The following is a 21,020-nucleotide window of genomic DNA, read 5'->3' as shown; positions in this document are numbered from 1 at the left end:
CAGCAGTTTTGCGTTCTTCTGGATTTTCCAAGGCACCTATTGTTCGGCAGTGCTTTTTGTCGCGAATGGAGCTCAGGTTTGTTGTACGCCTTTCCACCCATACCACTTCTGCCCAGAGTTGTGAAGAAGATCAAGAATGACCGGGCCCAAGTTATTTTTGTTTCTCCGGACTATGCAAGGATAGTCTGGGTTCCAGAGCTTCTGAAATTGAGCATTGATCCTCCAATCAGGCTGCCCCTTTGGTAGGATCTTCGGTCACTACAACAGTGGAAGGTCCTTCACCTGAACAGGTAAACTCTCCGCCTCTGTGCATGTAGATTGAGTGGCGGTAGTTGATGGCTTTTGCCTGGGCCTAGGAGGTAAATTCCATTCCGCTTGCAGAATTTGGGTAATTTTGCGTTCCACGGACTTGCCAAAAATTCCACGATCCGCAGATTCGTGGTATTTTTTGCTTGTGCGGACTTTCAAAGTGCGTGTTCGTGAGATATTTCTCCCCGAGCACGCAAATAGCGTTTGCAAACAGGAAAAAGCATTGCGAACAGGCGGAACAAGCAATTCCGCGTGTTCGTGGAACTTTTGCGTGCTCGCTGAGATTTTGTAGTGTTTTGCGGAGATTTGCGTAGCACGACTGCCCACCCCTACTTTTGACCTTCCTCCCGAAGTATGCAGTGTTATATTGGCGGCCCTCTACAAAGACAGCATATGCCTGACTTTAGCAAAAGTTTGTATCAAATTGTATAGAAAGTTCAACCGATCCTCTTTCTCCTTCTCCTTCTCCTTCTCCTGTTCTTCTTTTTATTCTCACCCTTGCCCAGCAGGGCTCTGCTCTGGGGTCTCTTAAAAGTTATCTTTCTGCTCTTTCCGCTTTTTTTGCAGCTGCCAGACCAGCCTTCACTCTTTGATTCTCCAATTGTGAATAAGGTTTTTCAAGTGCTGAGACACTTGATTTCACCCACACCCTTTGTCATGCCTTAGTGGGACCCTAATTTGGTCCTCACATTTCTCAAATGTGTTGCTTTTGAACCTTTGCATAATTGCCCCCTTTGACTGCTTACCATCAAGACAGCCTTTCCAGTGGCAATAACATCTGCCCGGGGTGAGTGAATTGGAGGCATTATAGAGTAAGCCCTCCTACAGGATGACTTTCATAGAAAAAGTGGTGCTTCGCAGCCGTGCTTCATTTCTTCCAAAGGTGCTGACCCCATTCCATAGTCAGTGGGGAAAAGGATCATTTCTCGCTGGGTTGTTCTCCACATAAAGATCTGCAACTCTTTGGCTGAGAAGCTGAGGGATTAAGAAGAGCCCATTCTAAAATGGGAAAGGCTGTGACAATTGCGTTGGCTCAGGGTGTCCCAGTCCTGGACATCCGCCAGGCAGCAATGTGGGTGTCTCTGCACATGATTGCCAAGCACTACTGCCTGGACAGTTATGTCCGCAGGGATGGGCATTTTGCCCGCTCGGTCCTGCAGGAATTTCTAGTGTTGAGGAATCTTTATGCAGCCCACCGCCAGGCTTGGGTATCTATTCTAAATTTAGGCATCAGCAATTAGAAGTCTCTATTAGATGAACAAGTTATTTACCTCCTCAAACGCATTATCTGGCAAAGACGATATCTAGCTGCTGATTCCTTAAAGACCCGCCCATGCTTCCCCGCTCAAATTCATTAGGACAGGGCTTCTCCCTTTTCAGAGCCCTAGTTTTGGCACAGACTTACGTTAGTCACTTCATGGCTCTCCGCTTCTAGTGTGGAAAAGTGGAAAGTACTGATGTCCACACACCTGGTTGGCACCTATATAGGTGACCGCTATGTCATAACTGACGCCACAGATCACACGGAATAGAATGGAGCCACCCGACGCCACGCTAAAGGGGTACTGCTCACGTAAAAGTTTCCGGATCCAGCCTGACGCCTGAAAAATTCCCTCACTCTCTGGCTAAAATTAATCTACTTCTTCCATTGTGCAATCACCATCCCAGGGTGGAACTGACCAGCCTTGCTTGTTCAGAACTTCTCTTTGTTCTCACACCTCACATTTGCAACCTGAAGACTTTCTGCAACTGGGCATAAGCAGATGTCCCTCCTCTAGCATCTTTTCCATAACTTCCTGTGATGTGTGAACCAACATGAAAGATGGTAGCAGGCTGCGTCCCAAAATGCAGTTCCTCACTGCTGAATTATTTGAAGGCAGCCAAAGTCTACTCTGCAGCCAGAGCGTACTCTGCAGCATAGGGTTTAACCACCGAAACTAGAGCTCACACTGGTTTTGTACGCTAAAGCCTGTCATGCATTCAATGGTCACATTACTAAGTATTTATTGGACTAAGGAGATAAGGGTGTCTGTGTTTTCTGACATTCTGTTGTTTTCTTGCAGGATTTGTTTGAAAATGCCCACCAGTCTGAAGAATTTGATCATAACATAGTAAGTCATTTTAAAGAGAGACTTTGTGATAAAGGGCTAGGAAGACCAGGCAGATAGCCTTGAAGGAGAGGCACTTTTCAGGTCGAGCATTCGAGACCTCTTGTATATACTTTAGTATATACTTGTATGTGTATGTACTTTGTGGGCTCTGGAGAGCAGCCCTAGGACATGTCTGCTTACGCTTAGGGACTTTTTTTCTGTTCAACTGCCTCTATTTAACTGTCTTGATAGAAAACGACCAGTAGAGGTCACTAAAATACCAGAATTGCTGTCTGCTTGTTCAACTGCCTCTATTTAACTGTCTTGATAGAAAAGGTACAGTAGAGGCAAGTAAAATCCCAGAATTGCTTTCTGCTGAGGGACTTTCTTTTTTGCATTTTTCTGGCAACTGTCTCTATTTAACCCCTTGCATGCTGATGACGGCCCCCGGCCGTCATGCATCACGGTGGGCATGTGCTGATGACGGCTGGGGGCCGTCATGATCCCGCCCACTCTTCAAAACGGCCGCACAGCGCGAAAATTCGCGCCGCATGCAAGGGGTTAACTTTCTTGATAGAAAACGCTCAGCAGAGGTCAGTAAAATACTAGAATCAATTTAACTTGCTCTAGATTCCAGTCCATAGAAATTGTCTTCCACGAGCACCCGTAGACAATAATATTTTTTCAAATCTTGTACCTCCAGTGATATGATTACCGAAGGCCTTGATTTTATATTAAAAACAGAGCTTTAGAACATATGATTTCCCACTGAAAGGCAATATTTCTCTCTATGTGTTCTCAAGCCTGGTGTGTCATGTAGTTTGGTGCTTACTTTCCCTCCATGTTAAAGAGCAGTAGGTGTTTCAGCACCCAGGCTAATGTGCTGCATAGCTAAATACATATAAGGTCCCAAAGGAGAGACAGATTGCGTTGCAAATGCTTGTGTTACAGGAAGTCAGTGCAGCGCGTGAATACCTTCTCTAACAGACACTCGTTTAGGATGTTAGAAATGAGTCGAGCAGCCGCATTTTGCACAAATAGCAGTTTATTTAGAGAAGAAGCATTTATGTTCTGGTAAAGGGGATTGCAATAGTCAATTCTAGAGGCGACTAGAGCATTGGCCACCGAGTGGTGAAGTTCAACTGGGATGAATGGAAACATTTTTCTAGAAGTCTTGATGAAGCAAGTGCTCATAGTACGATTTACCTGAGACTCAAAGTTCGAAGAGATTTCAAAGATAACCTCTAGTTTTTGGCCTCTTTCACAGGAGTAGGTAAAGGGCAGCTTTCCTCTGAACACCAACTGCTTGTCCAAATGGATTTTTGTGCACCAAACACCAACACTTCAGTTTTCTCTGTATTAAGTGTAAGAGAATTCCTTCATCAACAATATACACCCTGTTTATACAAAGATTAAACAACTTGTTGACTGCAGATGACAGGTTGTCAGAGATGGATACAACAATCTGCATTTCATCAGCACATGAAAGGGTTTGAATGCCAAAGGAACGTATCAGTTAGGTGAGAGGGAAGACATATAAGATAACAAAGATTAATCCAGACAACCCTTACGGTGATTTTAGTGGTCTCAGATAACCTTGAAAGGCTCTCTAAGTGGTAGCTGTGGAGAGCAGCATTCAGGCATAGTCCAAACGGAGTGTAAAGCAGCTTGTTTCATATTAATCCTATGGTATAGGTTAAGTGAAAAAGAACGACACAGTGTAGTTATAAAAAATATGTATTAATTATTAACACTCACAAACACAATGTAGTATCTCCTAGCCAGAGACAAAACACAATACACACAATACTTTCTCAATAGAATACTCAAGTAGCACAGAATACCAGTGGTCCCCAGGGGGAGACCAAACGATATATACGAAAATAGTAGAATGCGAACCACAACCTAAGTCGAGAATGGACCCAGAAGACGTAGAAGAGCCGGGGATCCAAGGAACCACCCAGGGTGAGTAATAGGAACCCCACCGAAGTCATGAGAAGAGTGGGAACACAACCGCGTGCTCGATGTAAATCAATTGGTAAGTCGCAGTTGCAGTTATATAGAAAAAGGACCCTTCCCAGCGGACTCTGAAGAAACCCTGTGGACAACGGCAGGTTGGAGAGTCACCCCACCCGTGGATACCCCAGAAACCAGGATACCTACACCAGGGAAGCCGGGTGCATAGGTGCGAAGTGACAGTCGAAACCACTGTAGAACACAATGTAGGACTTCAGAAAAGATTCAGCTGGCGAAGAAGGTGAAAGTGTCTGGTACCCAGAGGTGGATTCAAGATGAGAGGTACCTGCAAGCAGAGGGGACAGAGTCTATGCCACTCAGGAGTAACCAAGAGGCAGGAAGACGAATGGCTACCGATGTCGGAGATGCAGGAGAGTTGACGGTGTTCTTGAAGGTGCAGGAACAGGAGCCATGCATAAGCTGTCCCACGTTGGATGTAAGGAGCCAAGGGGTCAGTGTCTGGCAGGGGCACCAACAAGCCTTTTCAACAGCAACCAACGTAGTTGAAGAAAAAGGTACAGTGTCTGGACCAGTAATGCCTAAGTGACTAACCACGAGCAAGTAAGTCAGAGCAGGCCCTGAGCATGCAGGGGAGCCCACTGGAGCCAAAGATGATCCTCGAGAGGACCCACTGCTGAAGGCACAGGAGACGCAACAGGACCTTGAGCAGGCCCACTGTGCAAAGGTTGCGATGGAGGCGAAGATCTTGGCTGTAGGAGATGCTTAAGGTTGGAGCTTCTTGGAGCCTGAAGATCTCAACAAGCCTTGGCAACAGCAAGTCGACACGGTGCACACAGGTGCTATTTCGGCACTCCAACAAGAAATACTGGCCTCAAACTTGGTGAGAAGACAGTGCAGGCCTCGAGGGAGTTGCAGAACCACCACCTGTGTTGCCCAGCCTTTCAGAGTCCATGGGAGCTCAGAATCAGCAGACCAGTCAGCTGTGTTATGGTACCTGCAGACGCAGTGTAGTAACTCCTTCACTCCAAGGGAGATTCCGTCGGGTGTCTTGGATGTCCACAGGCCTTGTAAAGAATCTGTATGGAGCACAGGCAGCAGACTTGCAGGATGATGAGACCAGGAGCAGCAGGAGTCTTCCCAGTTGCAGCCTTGGTTCCCAACGTGAAGTCCAGAGAGGTCCAGAGTGCCCAGACAGTTAAAGTGGAAGTAGTATTTGTTCTGAATCTTGTCCGACAATGAAGCTAGGGACCTACCCACAGGTAAGTCTTTAAGTATCCTAAGGAAAGGGTTGGAACACTTCAGGGGTCCCTCCCAGAGGAGGGGCTAAACAGTGGGGAGGATACTCCCATTTGCTTTGTCCAGTTTGCACCAGAGCCGAAGCCGACGGCTCCCTGAACTGGTTTGAACTTGAGTATGCAAGGAGAACATGAAATGTGTCCTTCAAGCAGTCTGAGTGGCGCTGGCAAGTGCTCCCACACTGCCCCAATACACTAAGTCCTGACTGAGAAGTGGTCACACCTCCCTGGGACGAATATCTATTGTTCTGTCTTTTCCTGCGCAAGCTTGGCCACAAGCAGGAGGGCAGAATCGAGTCTCTAGTGGGCAGCAGCCATAGTTTGCTGTCTTGGTCTAGAAGACTGGTACTGAGAGCACTGAGGGCCTCCTGGAGGAGCTTTACAGTGCATGGAATCATTCCTCCCACATCGCTTATTGTGTGGGGGTGTGAATCTAACATCTTTGATGCCAAACACAGGGTTTGTTACTGCCATTTTAGAGATAGCCATTGCGTAATGACGCATGGCCACTCTACCCCGAGTGGGCTGGGTATGCTCAGACGTGAGTCCTAGGCTCTCCGCACCACTGGAGTCAAGCTATCCGGAAACAGGTTCTTGGATGCTTGATTCCGGTCTGGGAAAGACATGGCTTGGTAGTTCGGACTGGACTGTTCCCATGAGGCACAGGGTCAGAGCTGATTTGCATATAGCCAGTGTCTAACCCAGGGTGGTGTGGAGTGCAAATAAACGATGGATTTAGGCCCAGATCCTTGTACTGGGGTGAATGTATGACATTGTACTACATTCTGTTCATCAACTGTGTTTTTTTTCAATTTTCACCCCGAGTGGGCTGCGTATGCTCAGACGTGAGTCCCAGGCTCTCCACACCACTGGAGTCAAGCTATCCAGGCTGATGAAGGCTGATAGCCAGAAACCGGTCCTTGGATGCTTGATTCCGGTCTGGGAAAGACATGGCTTGGTAGTTCGGACTGGACTGTTCCCATGAGGCACAGGGTCAGAGCTGATTTGCATATAGCCAGTGTCTAACCCAGGGTGGTGTGGAGTGCAAAAAAACAATGGATTTAGGCCCAGATCCTTGTACTGGGGTGAATGTATGACATTGTTCTACATTCTGTCCATCAACTGTGTTTTTTGCAATTTTCACCCCGAGTGGGCTGGGTATGCTCAGACGTGAGTCCCAGGCTCTCCACACCACTGGAGTCAAGCTATCCAGGCAGATGAAGGCTGATAGCCAGAAACCGGTCCTTGGATGCTTGATTCCGGTCTGGGAAAGACATGGCTTGGTAGTTCGGACTGGACTGTTCCCATGAGGCACAGGGTCAGAGCTGATTTACATATAGCCAGTGTTTAACCCAGGGTGGTGTGGAGTGCAAAAAACCGATGGATTTAGGCCCAGATCCTTGTACTGGGGTGAATGTATGACATTGTTCTACATTCTGTCCATCAACTGTGTTTTTTGCAATTTTCACCCCGAGTGGGCTGGGTATGCTCAGATGTGAGTCCCAGGCTCTCCACACCACTGGAGTCAAGCTATCCAGGTTGATGAAGGCTGATAGCCAGAAACTGGTCCTTGTATGCTTGATTCCGGTCTGGGAAAGACATGGCTTGGTAGTTCGGACTGGACTGTTCCCATGAGGCACAGGGTCAGAGCTGATTTGCATATAGCTAGTGTCTAACCCAGGGTGGTGTGGAGTGCAAAAAAACGATGGATTTAGGCCCAGATCCTATTACTGGGGTGAATGTATGACATTGTTCTACATTCTGTCCATCAACTGTGTTTTTTGCAATTTTCACCCCGAGTGGGCTGAGAATGCTCAGACGTAAGTCCCAGGCTCTCCACACCACTGGAGTCAAGCTATCCAGGCTGATGAAGGCTGATAGCCAGAAACCGGTCCTTGGATGCTTGATTCCGGTCTGGGAAAGACATGGCTTGGTAATTCGGACTGGACTGTTCGCATGAGGCACAGGGTCAGAGTTAATTTGCATATAGCCAGTGTCTAACCCAGGGTGGTGTGGAGTGCAAAAAAACGATGGATTTAGGCCCAGATCCTTGTACTGGGGTGAATGTATGACATTGTTCTACATTCTGTCCATCAACTGTGTTTTTTGCAATTTTCACCACGAGTGGGCTGGGTATGCTCAGACGTGAGTCCCAGGCTCTCCACACCACTGGAGTCAAGCTATCCAGGCTGATTAAGGCTGATAGCCAGAAACCGGTCCTTGGATGCTTGATTCCGGTCTGGGAAAGACATGGGTTGGTAGTTTGGACTGGACTGTTCCCATGAGGCACAGGGTCAGAGCTGATTTGCATATAGCCAGTGTCTAACCCAGGGTGGTGTGGAGTGCAAAAAAACGATGGATTTAGGCCCAGATCCTTGTACTGGGGTGAATGTATGACATTGTTCTACATTCTGTCCATCAACTGTGTTTTTTGTAATTTTCACCCTGAGTGGGCTGGGTATGCTCAGACGTGAGTCCCAGGCTCTCCACACCACTGGAGTCAAGCTATCCAGGCTGATGAAGGCTGAGGGACTGTTCCCATGAGGCACAGGGTCAGAGCTGATATGCATATAGCCAGTGTCTAACCCAGGGTGGTGTGGAGTGCAAAAAAACGATGGATTTAGGCCCAGATCCTTGTATGGGGTGAATGTATGACATTGTTCTACATTCTGTCCATCAACTGTGTTTTTTGCAATTTTCACCCCGAGTGGGCTGGGTATGCTCAGACGTGAGTCCCAGGCTCTCCACACCACTGGAGTCAAGCTATCCAGGCAGATGAAGGCTGATAGCCAGAAACTGGTCCTTGGATGCTTGATTCCGGTCTGGGAAAGACATGGCTTGGTAGTTCGGACTGGACTGTTCGCATGAGGCACAGGGTCAGAGTTAATTTGCATATAGCCAGTGTCTAACCCAGGGTGGTGTGGAGTGCAAAAAAACGATGGATTTAGGCCCAGATCCTTGTACTGGGGTGAATGTATGACATTGTTCTACATTCTGTCCATCAACTGTGTTTTTATTTTTTGAAAGTATGTTTTTATTGCAGAATTACGGACAAAACATCGAGAAAGTCAACCATCAGCCCCGCCCCCATACAAGGTACCACATTTGTCCTGATTTGTACACAGCCCATCAGCCCACATCCCGGAGGCAGGGCGGCGTAAGGTCAATGTCCAACAAGGTCTCCCAGTATGGCACATAGGGATGTCTGGTCAGCAACATAATCCTGTTTCCGCATTTTATGTTCCCTCAACAACAACTCCCCCCCCCCCCTAAATACCCCCTAGAGGGGTCGTACCTACCATACAAACAACACTCGAGCTCATTGGGTCCACAGAGCCTAATCCCGCCTATACAGCAACGTGACAACCCACCCGGTGAATACTCTTCGCCACCTGCGTTTCAGCTCTAACAGGGCAGTCTACGAACTCCTCTACTCCCTCCCTCCCTCTAACTGCTGCTGATGTGGGTGGTGATGATGTGTGTTGGACAGAGTAGTGCGTCATCAATAATGATCAAATGTTCGTGCTCCTAGTCTCCTGGAACTCAGTCTCTGAGAGTCTCTCCTCTGTATCTACCGTTAAATAATCACTCAAGGCCTGCACAATCGTCTCCCAAGCTCTAGCTGCCTCTAAGCTCTTCTCATTCCCCAGTTTTGTGGCCTGCCGCACCTTGACCACTTCAACAACTCATTCGTCCATCTTCCCACTGCCGGGCCTTCCTTGGTTTTCCAACGCCAGGTGATCTCCCTCTGTGCCAACATAAGCCCCAAATCAATGAACTTGCTCGTGACTTTCGTTTTCGCTGTGTGGGGAAACCATAGTAAAAGGCATGCCGCCATGTCAAATTCCACTTCCCTATCCGTGACCGCGTTCAGAAGGGCGCCCACCTCGGGCCAATACGTACCCAGCTTCGGGCAACCCCACATCATGTGGTCCAGTTCAACCTCCAGTGCTAGGCACCTCGGGCATGCCGCGTCTCGCACATGAAAGTGTCGGTGGAGTTTCCCCGGGGTCAGATATGCTCTGTGCAAGAGGAAGAAATGTATTTGTTGGAACCTAGCATTCCTGCTACCCTTCCATGTCCGCGCCAGAATGTGGCCCCACTCTGTGTCCGGAATAGGCTTGCCTACACTGTCCTCCCATTTAGCTTTCAGTGCCGTGAGCGGTTCCAGCCCATCGTTCAACATCCGCGATTGGAGACAGGTCACCGCCTTGACTGTACCCGCGGCCATCATCACGTACTGGCAGGCCATGGTCGTATCTGGCTCCGTCAGTCCCCCCTCCAGTACTTCTGCATTGCCGCAGATATCGCCGCATGCAGGAGATAATCCCCATCCGGGAGGCCAAACTGCTCCTGAAGCACCGCAAGCGGGGCCATCACTCCCTCCACAAACAGATCACCCACAACCTGTAGTCCCAACTCTTCCCATTCCGCCAGCGGAGACCAATCTCCCCCATGCGGCAGCGCCGTCAGCATCCCTATAGGGATCTCCGGGGCATACGGTCGCACTGCCCGTGCCCGCCTTAGGCTCCTATTCCAGCATAGCCGGAGGGTTTTTTCTTCTAAGGTAAGCTCCCTTAATGCCAACCTCTGTTGCATAACAATGTAGGAGAGGACGTGTCTCTGGATACGTATCCCACGGAACCGGTCAGGACCCCTAAACTCCCTGGCCACATTCTGTGTCAGAATCTGGAGTTGGTCTGCCAGGTAATATAATTCAAAATCCGGCACTGCCATCCCCCCCTCAAGTTTGGGTCGAATCATAGTGTGCAACGCCACCCTGCGCCTGCCATGCCCCCAAAGGAACTCAATAACCATTGACCGCAGATCCTGAAAAATCCACTGCGGGATCCAAATAGGCAGGGTCCTGAAATAATACAGCAGTCGAGGGAGGGCCACCATTTTCAACAATGCCACCCGTCCCAGCACTGACAAAGGGAGAGATGCCCAGAAGGACATGCAGCCACGCAATCCCCTGATACACCGCCCCACATTTCCCTCCAGTAGGCTCACTGCATCATGGTAGATCCGGACTCCCAGGTACGTAAAGCACCTGTCCGCCCATACCACGTTCACCGCAAGAGTAGGGCGCTGAACATCCGCTCGCAGCGGGAAAACACAGGTCTTATCCCAATTCACTTTAAGTCCCGACAATTCGCCTAAGGAGGAGAGCAGCCTCATGGCCCCACGCAAAGCCTCCTCCGTGTCCTCCAAATACAGCAACAGGTCGTCGGCATACAAGGAGATGTAATGAGTACGCACGCCGCAGCGGACTCCCATAAAGGATTCCCCCGCCCTGGCCTGTGCCGCTAGCGGTTCCATCGCAAGAGCGAACAGAAGGGGAGAGAGCGAGCAACCCTGCCTAGTCCCTCTGCGTACCGGATAAGCGGATGAAATGAGTGACCCCACTCGCACCCTGGCCGTGGCCGATGAATATAGAACTTTCGTCCAGCGCACAAACCCCTCACCGAGTCCGAACCTCTCCAGCGCCCCATCCAGGTAACGCCACTCAAGGCTGTCAAAGGCTTTCTCAATATCCACTGACAGAACAGCCGACGCGCCGTCCGAGCCCAAGGCACCCTGCAGTATACTGATCAGTCTGCGTGTGTTAATGGCCGTGTTCCTAGTAGGGATAAACCCTGCTTGGTCATCGTGTACCAACATGGTCATGTGAGGGAGCAGTCTGGTGGCCAATACGCGACTCAAGATTTTGTAGTCTACCGTCAGCATAGACAGGGGTCTGTACGACGTCACCTCCAGTGCATCCCTACCCGGTTTCAGAAGCGGGACCACCAGCGCCTCTCTCATGGAAACGGGAAGGCGCCCCAACGTCATCGCCTCCGAGTACACCGCCAGCAATCTAGGCGCCAGTACATCCACGTACTTCGCATAAAACTCAATAGGCAGGCCATCCACCCCCGGCGTCTTGTTCCTGGCCATCTGTTTAATAGCCCCTCGGATCTCCATTAGAGAGATCGGGCCGCCCAAATCCTTCGCCGGCTCCTCATCCAGTACCAGGAGCTGTACCTTGCGTAAATAATCACTGATGGTCGAAGGACCCGCCTCCAACTGAGTACCATACAGGCCCGTATAATACAACTGAAAACGCTTCAAAATGGCCGTTTGAGAATGGACCACCTCCCCTGTGTCGGTTCTGATGCACATAATCGGGCCACTCCTCGGTGCCGGGTCAGCAATCCTCGCTAGCAAAGTGCCCACCTTATCCCTCTCCGCATGGACTTTTGTGAGGTATAGCTTATAATCATAACATCTCAGTCTCTCTGTTTCCCTTGCCACCACTTCCTTCGCTTCCAGCAGTCGTTCCTGCAAATCCGGACGTTCAGGCCTACTCCGCTCAATCTCTCTCAGCACACATTCCGCTTTTTCCAAATCCGCCAGGACGGACGTCCGTACATTCGAGAAGCTACCCATGCACACACCTCGCACCACCACCTTCATTGCGTCCCACTCCAGCGATCTCGTTGCAGTCGAGCCCTCATTCTCATCGAAATACAGCGTTAAACCCTGTCTAACCTTGTCCCCAAACACCAGGTCCTCTAAAGTATCCGGCCGCAGCCTCCAGGTCGGGATCTCAGATCTCACCCTCTGCCATCTGACCGCCATCAGCAGGGGGTTATGGTCCGAAATGGTCCTAGCGAGATATTCAGTATGTGTTACCATGGCTGCTATGGGGGCGCTACACAGTATGGAATCTATTCTGACATGTAGAGCGTGCAGTGTCGAGCGAAAGGAGTAATCCCTAACAGTAGGATGTTGCGTCCTCCACACATCCAGCAGACCCCATCGTTCCTGCCAGTCCCTCCTACGTTCCGACAGCTTACGTACCGGGGAGTCAGCCAACGGCGGATGGGACCTATCCCATACTATATCTGTGATTGAGTTAAAGTCTCCCCTAGGATAATGGGGCCCGCCAGAAAGTGGGCCATGGAGCCCGAGAGGACATCTAAATATCGGGCCTGATCAACATTAGGGGCATAAACACTACATAAAACCACCTCAGAACCATGCAGCCTCCCCCTCACCGCCACAAACCGACCTCCTGGGTCCACCACCTGATCCGTGACCTGGAATGGGACCCCCGCTCTGACCCATAACAGCACCCCCCTCGCAAATGCCGAATAAGAGGTTCCAAACACTTGGCCACGCCACCTTTTCTGCAAAGCATCACATTCTAGTTTGGTCAAGTGAGTTTCCTGCAACATGGCAATTTGAACACCCCTTCTCACTAGATAAGCATGCACCTTGTATCTCTTTGACATTGTTCTGAGACCCCGAACATTCCATGTAAGGCACTTTACATCCGGTAATGACCCCATCGCTGCTGTCTCTCCTCCCCCCCACCTGTTTCAACCGACCCATCACATCGTTGCAGCCATACCCTCCCCCCCAAACACCCCAACAAACTTCCCCAACCCCACTCCCCAGGACAGGACCTAACAGCGCAGCTTCAGCCCCCATCCAAACCCATAACAGCACACACATTCCACTAACCTGTGGCAGTCGCCACAGGGGCCTTAAGGGCAATAAGGGGGTACCTCGACACCAACCCGCGGCGGGTCAACCCACACCCCATGCCCACGATCCCATGTGAAAATTGCTAAACGCCGATCAACTGGATAAATGTACATCAGTGAAGAACCATCCTCACACCCCCATATTTATTCATTAAACAGTCCATCTGCCGTTTGCGGCGTGACCGTCAGTCCCGCAGAGCTATCAGCTTCAGAAAGTTCTCCACCCGATTTGCGCCCTCCGCTTTCCGATTCCGAGTCCTCCTCCAACTCCCTTTGCTGCGAAAGCGTGATAGTCGCCGTGGCAGCCAACGCTCCCCTCCGTTCTGCAGCCAACATGTCTTCTTTCATCGCCTGCTTGAGCCTGTCGCGTTTGCGGATCCGCTGAGATTTTCGAATCTGGACCGGTCTCTTCTTCTCCTTCCCACCCTTGTGCTGACGGTCAGTTCCCGCCCTGTACAATTCTAGCCACGACCAGGCCTCATCAGGGGTGTGGAAAAAGTGTGTTGTTCCATCCAGTATCACTCTCAGCCGGGCTGGGAAGAGCAGCGAATATTGAATACCCTCCTCTCTGAGCTCTTTCTTGACCGCAAGGAATGTTGCTCTGTTCCTCTGAACTTCCTGGGTGTAGTCCGGGAAGATTGTGACTTGGCTATTGTCCACCTGGAAGGGTCCCGCCGATCTCGCCCTTTGTATCAACAGGTCCCGGTCCTTGAAATGCAGAAGCCTGGCTACCATCGGTCTGGGGGGACGACCCTGCATGGGAGGACGAGACGGGACCCTATGCGCCCTCTCAATTGAAAAGAACGGAGATAAGCCTTCAGGAGCAACGGTGGATCTGAACCAGTTCTCCATATACGTCACTGCATCGTCCCCTTCGATTTTTTCCGGCAGGCCCACCACCCTTACGTTGTTTCGGCGGTTGCGACTTTCGGAATCCTCCGCTTGTTTCTCCAGCGTCGCCAGTCGGGTCAGGATATCAGACAGTTTATGTTCCGCAGTGACCACCGCAGGTTTAAGCTCCTGAAGAAGCAATTCGTTGTCTTTCACCCTATCGGATAGTTTGGCGTGATCCGCCCTCAGGAGGCCCAGCCCCGTAGCCACCTGCCCTATGTCCTGGTGCAGTGACTCTTTGGTCGCTGTAATCGCCTCCAATATATCATCAAGGCGTGCATTCAGTCTGCGTTCCTGCGCTGATTCATCCGGGCATTCCTGGAGGGTGCTAGCCATGTCCGGCCCAGCCGACAAACTCTGAATCAGTCCCGCTGCCTTGTTGCCACCTACGTCAGCCATCTTGAATGACACACGAATGTTCGCCACAGCGCTCGGGGGTAAACTGTTCAGCCTTAGTCCCCAATCCCCGGGCAGGGCTATTCCTCTATGCCAGCACTGCACTTGCGCCAGGCAAGGGCGCCCCCCTCCTAACTGTGGGCCGCCCGGCGTGAGAGGGAGCGCACTAGTTATTAAAGTGAGCAAAGTCCAAGTGCTTCCCCGGGATCAAATCACCTCCTTGTAGACAGCAGGCCCCAGCGACGTGCTAGTATGAGTCCAGACCCCGTCACGCCCTTGTGTATGGGGACGGCTTCCTGCCACTAGGTGCTCCGTTGTAAACCGATGCCAGAGTCCCAAAGGGGGAAAACAGAGCCCGCAGTTCCTCCTCCTCCTCGGGTCCCCCAATTCAGTGTCCCACTCCAGGCCCTGCAGGTAGCTCCAGCCGCGCGACGCTATGGCCGCCGACGTCCCCCGGGGCAGAGCACCTCGAACGCCGTCGACGGCGTTATATCTAGGCAGCGCCGTTCCACTTTATGCCCATCAATGGCCCGCACTCTGCCCTTCCGCCGCCCTCTCAGGCTCCTCAAATGGCAGGGTGATGTTTGGGACCCCCCACCGGGCAGCCGATCTTCCCCAGCTCCGGGGCCCGCTGCACAACGTTGGCATCCAGTATCCTCGGGGGTGTCCGCCTCCTCCGCCCCACAGTGTATCCCAGGACGGCCCCGTCGTCCCAGGGCAGCTCGCTTCGCTAATCCGCCAAGGGCAGTGGTGGGGGAAGGGCCACCAGCCCGCCAGCCGCCGAGCAGCCGAGCGCTCACCTCAGCGCGGATACCGTCGGCCCTCTCCGTGCGGTCGTGTCTCTGTCCCGCCGTCCACACGCGGCAGCCGCTCCAGCTCACCGCTGCCGGGCAGCGCCTCCGACCTCCGTCTCTCCTGCCCGGGCCGTTGCCGCCGCCATCTTGGGTCTTGGGGCGCTATCCCACAGGAGCTCCGCGCTGGCTCTCCACACCGCTGTCGGGCATTCGCCGGACCCACCATGTTCGCCCCCGCGAGTCCGGTGCGGAGGGTGAAAGCTCCGGACGTTTTGTCAGCTCCGTATCAGGATTTGCCAGGATAAATACGGGATCCGGGACGGAGCTCCGGGCTCACGCCGCCATCCCAGTCGGCGCTCAAGCCACGCCCTCCCTGTCCATCAACTGTGTTTTTTGCAATTTTCACCACGAGTGGGCTGGGTATGCTCAGACGTGAGTCCAGGCTCTCCACACCACTGGAGTCAAGCTATACAGGCTGATGAAGGCTGATAGCCAGAAACCGGTCCTTGGATGCTTGATTCCGGTCTGGGAAAGACATGGCTTGGTAGTTCGGACTGGACTGTTCGCATGAGGCTCAGGGTCAGAGCTGATTTGCATATAGCCAGTGTCTAACCCAGGGTGGTGTGGAGTGCAAAAAAACGATGGATTTAGGCCCAGATCCTTGTACTGGGGTGAATGTATGACATTGTTCTACATTCTGTCCATCAACTGTGTTTTTTGCAATTTTCACCACGAGTGGGCTGGGTATGCTCAGACGTGAGTCCCAGGCTCTCCACACCACTGGAGTCAAGCTATCCAGGCTGATTAAGGCTGATAGCGAGAAACCGGTCCTTGGATGCTTGATTCCGGTCTGGGAAAGACATGGCTTGGTAGTTCGGACTGGACTGTTCCCATGAGGCACAGGGTCAGAGCTGATTTGCATATAGCGAGTGTCTAACCCAGGGTGGTGTGGAGTGCAAAAAAACGATGGATTTAGGCCCAGATCCTTGTACTGGGGTGAATGTATGACATTGTTCTACATTCTGTCCATCAACTGTGTTTTTTGCAATTTTCACCACGAGTGGGCTGGGTATGCTCAGACGTGAGTCCCAGGCTCTCCACACCACTGGAGTCAAGCTATCCAGGCTGATGAAGGCTGATAGCCAGAAACCGGTCCTTGGATGCTTGATTCCGGTCTGGGAAAGACATGGCTTGGTAGTTCGAACTGGACTGTTCCCATGAGGCACAGGGTCAGAGCTGATATGCATATAGCCAGTGTCTAACCCAGGGTGGTGTGGAGTGCAAAAAAACGATGGATTTAGGCCCAGATCCTTGTACTGGGGTGAATGTATGACATTGTTCTACATTCTGTCCATCAACTGTGTTTTTTTCAATTTTCACCCCGAGTGGGCTGGGTATGCTCAGACGTGAGTCCCAGGCTCTCCACACCACTGGAGTCAAGCTATCCAGGTTGATGAAGGCTGATAGCCAGAAACCGGTCCTTGGATGCTTGATTCCGGTCTGGGAAAAACATGGCTTGGTAGTTCGGACTGGACTGTTCCCATGAGGCACAGGGTCAGAGCTGATTTGCATATAGCCAGTGTCTAACCCAGGGTGGTGTGGAGTGCAAAAAAACGATGGATTTAGGCCCAGATCCTTGTACTGGGGTGAATGTATGACATTGTTCTACATTCTGTCCATCAACTGTGTTTTTTGCAATTTTCACCCCGAGTGGGCTGGGTATGCTCAGACGTGAGTCCCAGGCTCTCCACACCACTGGAGTCAAGCTATCCAGGCTGATGAAGGCTGATAGCCAGAAACTGGTCCTTGGATGCTTGATTCCGGTCTGGGAAAGACATGGCTTGGTAGTTCGGACTGGACTGTTTGCATGAGGCACAGGGTCAGAGTTAATTTGCATATAGCCAGTGTCTAACCTGCAATCCTATGATCACCCAGATTTTTGCTTTTTGCTTCACTGGTTTACGACTTTCCCTGGCTGTGGGCCTGCTAATCAGACCCACAGCCTAGCTGTTCTCTCTATTCCAAATTGTACCCAGGTACTGAATTGGCACTGGGCCCTCTCTTATGTCCCTGTAACCAGGGCAGAGCATGTATTATGCCACCCCTGGGCTGACTAACTAAAACAGACACAACTGGCTGCTTGACAGCTGGGGCAAGGTGGTGTACACACCCTTTGCTTTAGATATAGTATTCCTATATCTAACCCTAAAATGGACACATATATTCCTATCAGTCACTCCTATGGCAGGCCTTATCAATCCTGAAGGCAGAGTGCTTGGAATAATGTGAGATGGTGCTCTGGCATGAGCTGAGCCCGTTTGCAGCTTGGGGAACCAAGTCCTAATAGCTGTTCCATGATAACGCATACCATATACTCTTAAGTGCATTATAATCCTCGTGGTTATATGCCAACTCTGGTATCGCTTTATCAAAACATGTCGAGTAAGGTGTCATACGAATTGGAATACTAACCCCTCGCCAATTCTGGTGACGGGGTTAGCATTCCACCCTTCTAGAGGAACACGACATGTATGTAGCTGTAACCCCGGTTAAAGTTAACTCAAGCCTCAGCTCCACAAAATGGATGCTGCCACGGAGACACAAGTCTGCCCTCCTGCTGCTGGGAGTCCTTCCTGCAACGGAGGCCTGGACAAAGGGTTTCCTATCAGTCACTCCTATGGCAGGCCTTATCAATCCTGAAGGCAGAGTGCTTGGAATAATGTGAGATGGTGCTCTGGCATGAGCTGAGCCCGTTTGCAGCTTGGGGAACCAAGTCCTAATAGCTGTTCCATGATAACGCATACCATATACTCTTAAGTGCATTAAAATCCTCGTGGTTATATGCCAACTCTGGTATCGCTTTATCAAAACATGTCGAGTAAGGTGTCATACGAATTGGAATACTAACCCCTCGCCAATTCTGGCGACGGGGTTAGCATTCCACCCTTCTAGAGGAACACGACATGTATGTAGCTGTAACCCCGGTTAAAGTTAACTCAAGCCTCAGCTCCACAAAATGGATGCTGCCACGGAGACACAAGTCTGCCCTCCTGCTGCTGGGAGTCCTTCCTGCAACGGAGGCCTGGACAAAGGGTTTCCTGTCAGGGGCGGTGCCAGCACCATCCCAGACAGGATTTTGTGTATCCCAGGTAGGCAGGGCTTTAGAGGAAGGTGACTGCAAGTGGCACCCCGGTGCTCACTATGCATAGGCCGGCTTGAACCAGTTCCAGGGGCACTCCAGCCCCTGATCTGGGGAAAAGCCCGGCAAAGGAGAGGGGTGTAACCACCCCCCTCCTAGTCCCACCCATAGGGCAGGACTTAGTCGCGTGCCAGCCCCCTTTCCCAGGATAAAGGTAGGAGCAGGCCCCCTTCCAAATTAGATCATCTTTGAATCCTAAACCGACTTTCCACGAAAGGAACTCAAGACTCCTCTCAAGATTTCTCCCTTGTGACTAAGGAGTAGTCACCCTGCAGCAGCAGGCACCAACCAAGCATCGCGGTCTGCTGTAAGTCTCTCCTCCGGATCAAGACTGCCCAGCTCGACGAGAACCGGCTTCCCTGGCACCTCTGACCTCTACCTGCATCATCAGCCCAGCTGAAATTCGTGGGTGTGACGAGACCTCGAGGGACCGGCCATCTTCAAGATTGCACGACGCTTGTCTAGCACGACCACCGAGTGACCCTCGACTGAGTGCTTTGGGGTAAGAGAAGCCCCGACCCTGAGCAGCTCCAGCACCGAAGTCCAGCCCCCTTGCATCCACGAGATCTGCGTGGGGCCCTTCTGATTTTTGCTGCTCACCGAGTTGTCCAGGTCGCTTGCCCGCTGGCTAGTGGCCCTTTTGACGACGAACCACGACGACAACACCGCTGGTCTGGTGGCTCCAGACTGGCCCTTGCTCCCCTCCAACAGAGGAGCACCCCGGACCCTCCTGGTCCACTCCAGACGCCATTTTAAGTCCACCGCGTGGGCTTGCATTTGCCAAGACTTGTTGCCCCAATCCTGGGTCCAGCGACGTCGACAGCAGACACCACCGTGGGACAGCTCGCTCCTCCATCCTGGTCGCCGACAACGCCTCCTGGTCCGAGAGACTGCAGAGCCCAGCGTCGCCCACTCACCTGGTCGAGGTGACTTCGTCCGGTGCCATCCTGGTGCCCACCTAATCACTGGCTAGTGATTCAGAACTTGGTCCCCTCTGCTTACAGGTATCCATCTTCATCGATCCAGGCTTGGATCACCACGAACTTCTTCACTGGTCGCCTGCCAGCAACTTCTTTCTTCAGGCTCCATAGACTGCAATGAGGATCTCCGACGTCTTTTCAGCCCTATGCAGACGCAGCCCCTGGGCTAGGTAACCTGAGCATTTCGGTGCTCCAGCATAGTCTAACTATCTAAGTGTCAGGATCCTTTGTCGTTTCAGCTCTACCTAGTCGGGTTCGCCCGAGAACACTAACTTTGCTTTTACTAGCCTCCATAGACTTTTTCCCGCCTTACGCGTGAGAGTTCCCACTCTGCACACGACGTCCCTAGGCCTCCTGCTTGTAATCTAAAGGTTCAGTAGTCCAGTCCTAGCGATCCTAAAGCCTATGAGAATAGTTACTTACCTGCTAGTATTTCGCATTCCACTTGTATAGTATATGGTTTTTCGTGCCCCTCTGGCATTTGTGTAAATTGTGCGACTTTAAGTATTTCTTTAAGAGTTTTGTTGTGTGCTTAGCTCCCTGTCTCATACAGAGCCAGGGTAGTCTTGTTATAAATAAATATACTTTATTTTTCATAACAACTTGTGTGGTGTCCTTTCACTTGGTGTTCAAGGGGTATCTACATTCTGTCCTTCAACTGTGTTTTTTGCAATTTTCACCCAGAGTGGGCTGGGTATGCTCAGACGTGAGTCCCAGGCTCTCCACACCACTGGAGTCAAGCTATCCAGGCTGATAGCCAGAAACCGGTCCTTGTATGCTTGATTCCGGTCTGGGAAAGACATGGCTTGGTAGTTCGGACTGGACTGTTCCCATGAGGCACAGGGTCAGAGCTGATTTGCATATAGCCAGTGTCTAACCCAGGGTGGTGTGGAGTGCAAAAAAACGATGGATTTAGGCCCAGATCCTTGTACTGGGGTGAATGTATGACATTATTCTACATTCTGTCCATCAACTGTGTTTTTTGCAATTTTCACCACGAGTGGGCTGGGTATGCTCAGACGTGAGTCCCAGGCTCTCCACACCACTGGAGTCAAGCTATCCAGGCTGATGAAGGCTGATAGCCAGAAACCGGTCCTTGGATGCTTGATTCCGGTCTGGGAAAGACATGGCTTGGTAGTTCGGACTGGACTGTTTGCATGAGGCACAGGGTCAGAGTTAATTTGCATATAGCCAGTGTCTAACCTGCAATCCTATGATCACTCAGATTTTTGCTTTTTTTTTCACTGGTTTACGACTTTCCCTGGCTGTGGGCCTGCTAATCAGACCCACAGCCTAGCTGTTCTCTCTATTCCAAATTGTACCCAGGTACTGAATTGGCACTGGGCCCTCTCTTATGTCCCTATAACCAGGGCAGAGATGTACCCAGAGGTCTCCCAGGGGCTGCAGCATGTATTATGCCACCCCTGGGCTGACTAACTAAAACAGACACAACTGGCTGCTTGACAGCTGGGGCAAGGTGGTGTACACACCCTTTGCTTTAGATATAGTATTCCTATATCTAACCCTAAAATGGACACATATATTCCTATCAGT

The 21,020-nt window shown here is 51.2% G+C and overlaps 1 protein-coding gene across 8 annotated transcripts in view; it reads left to right on the top strand.

The window, feature by feature from the left end:
- Positions 1-21,020, top strand: part of LOC144780983 (uncharacterized) — a 1,867,627-nt gene that overhangs the window by 1,061,680 nt on the left and 784,927 nt on the right. For all 8 annotated transcript variants that reach the window (XM_078659579.1, XM_078659581.1, XM_078659578.1 and 5 more), the window contains one exon: positions 2,373-2,420. In XM_078659579.1, coding sequence (XP_078515705.1) covers positions 2,373-2,420 — 48 coding nt within the window. The remainder of the gene's footprint in view (positions 1-2,372; positions 2,421-21,020) is intronic.

Source organism: Lissotriton helveticus, chromosome 9 (assembly GCF_964261635.1).
Source record: "Lissotriton helveticus chromosome 9, aLisHel1.1, whole genome shotgun sequence".
NCBI lineage: Eukaryota > Metazoa > Chordata > Amphibia > Caudata > Salamandridae > Lissotriton > Lissotriton helveticus.
The sequence above is the reverse complement of the archived record's forward strand: the minus strand, read 5'-3'. Positions and strand labels throughout refer to the sequence as shown.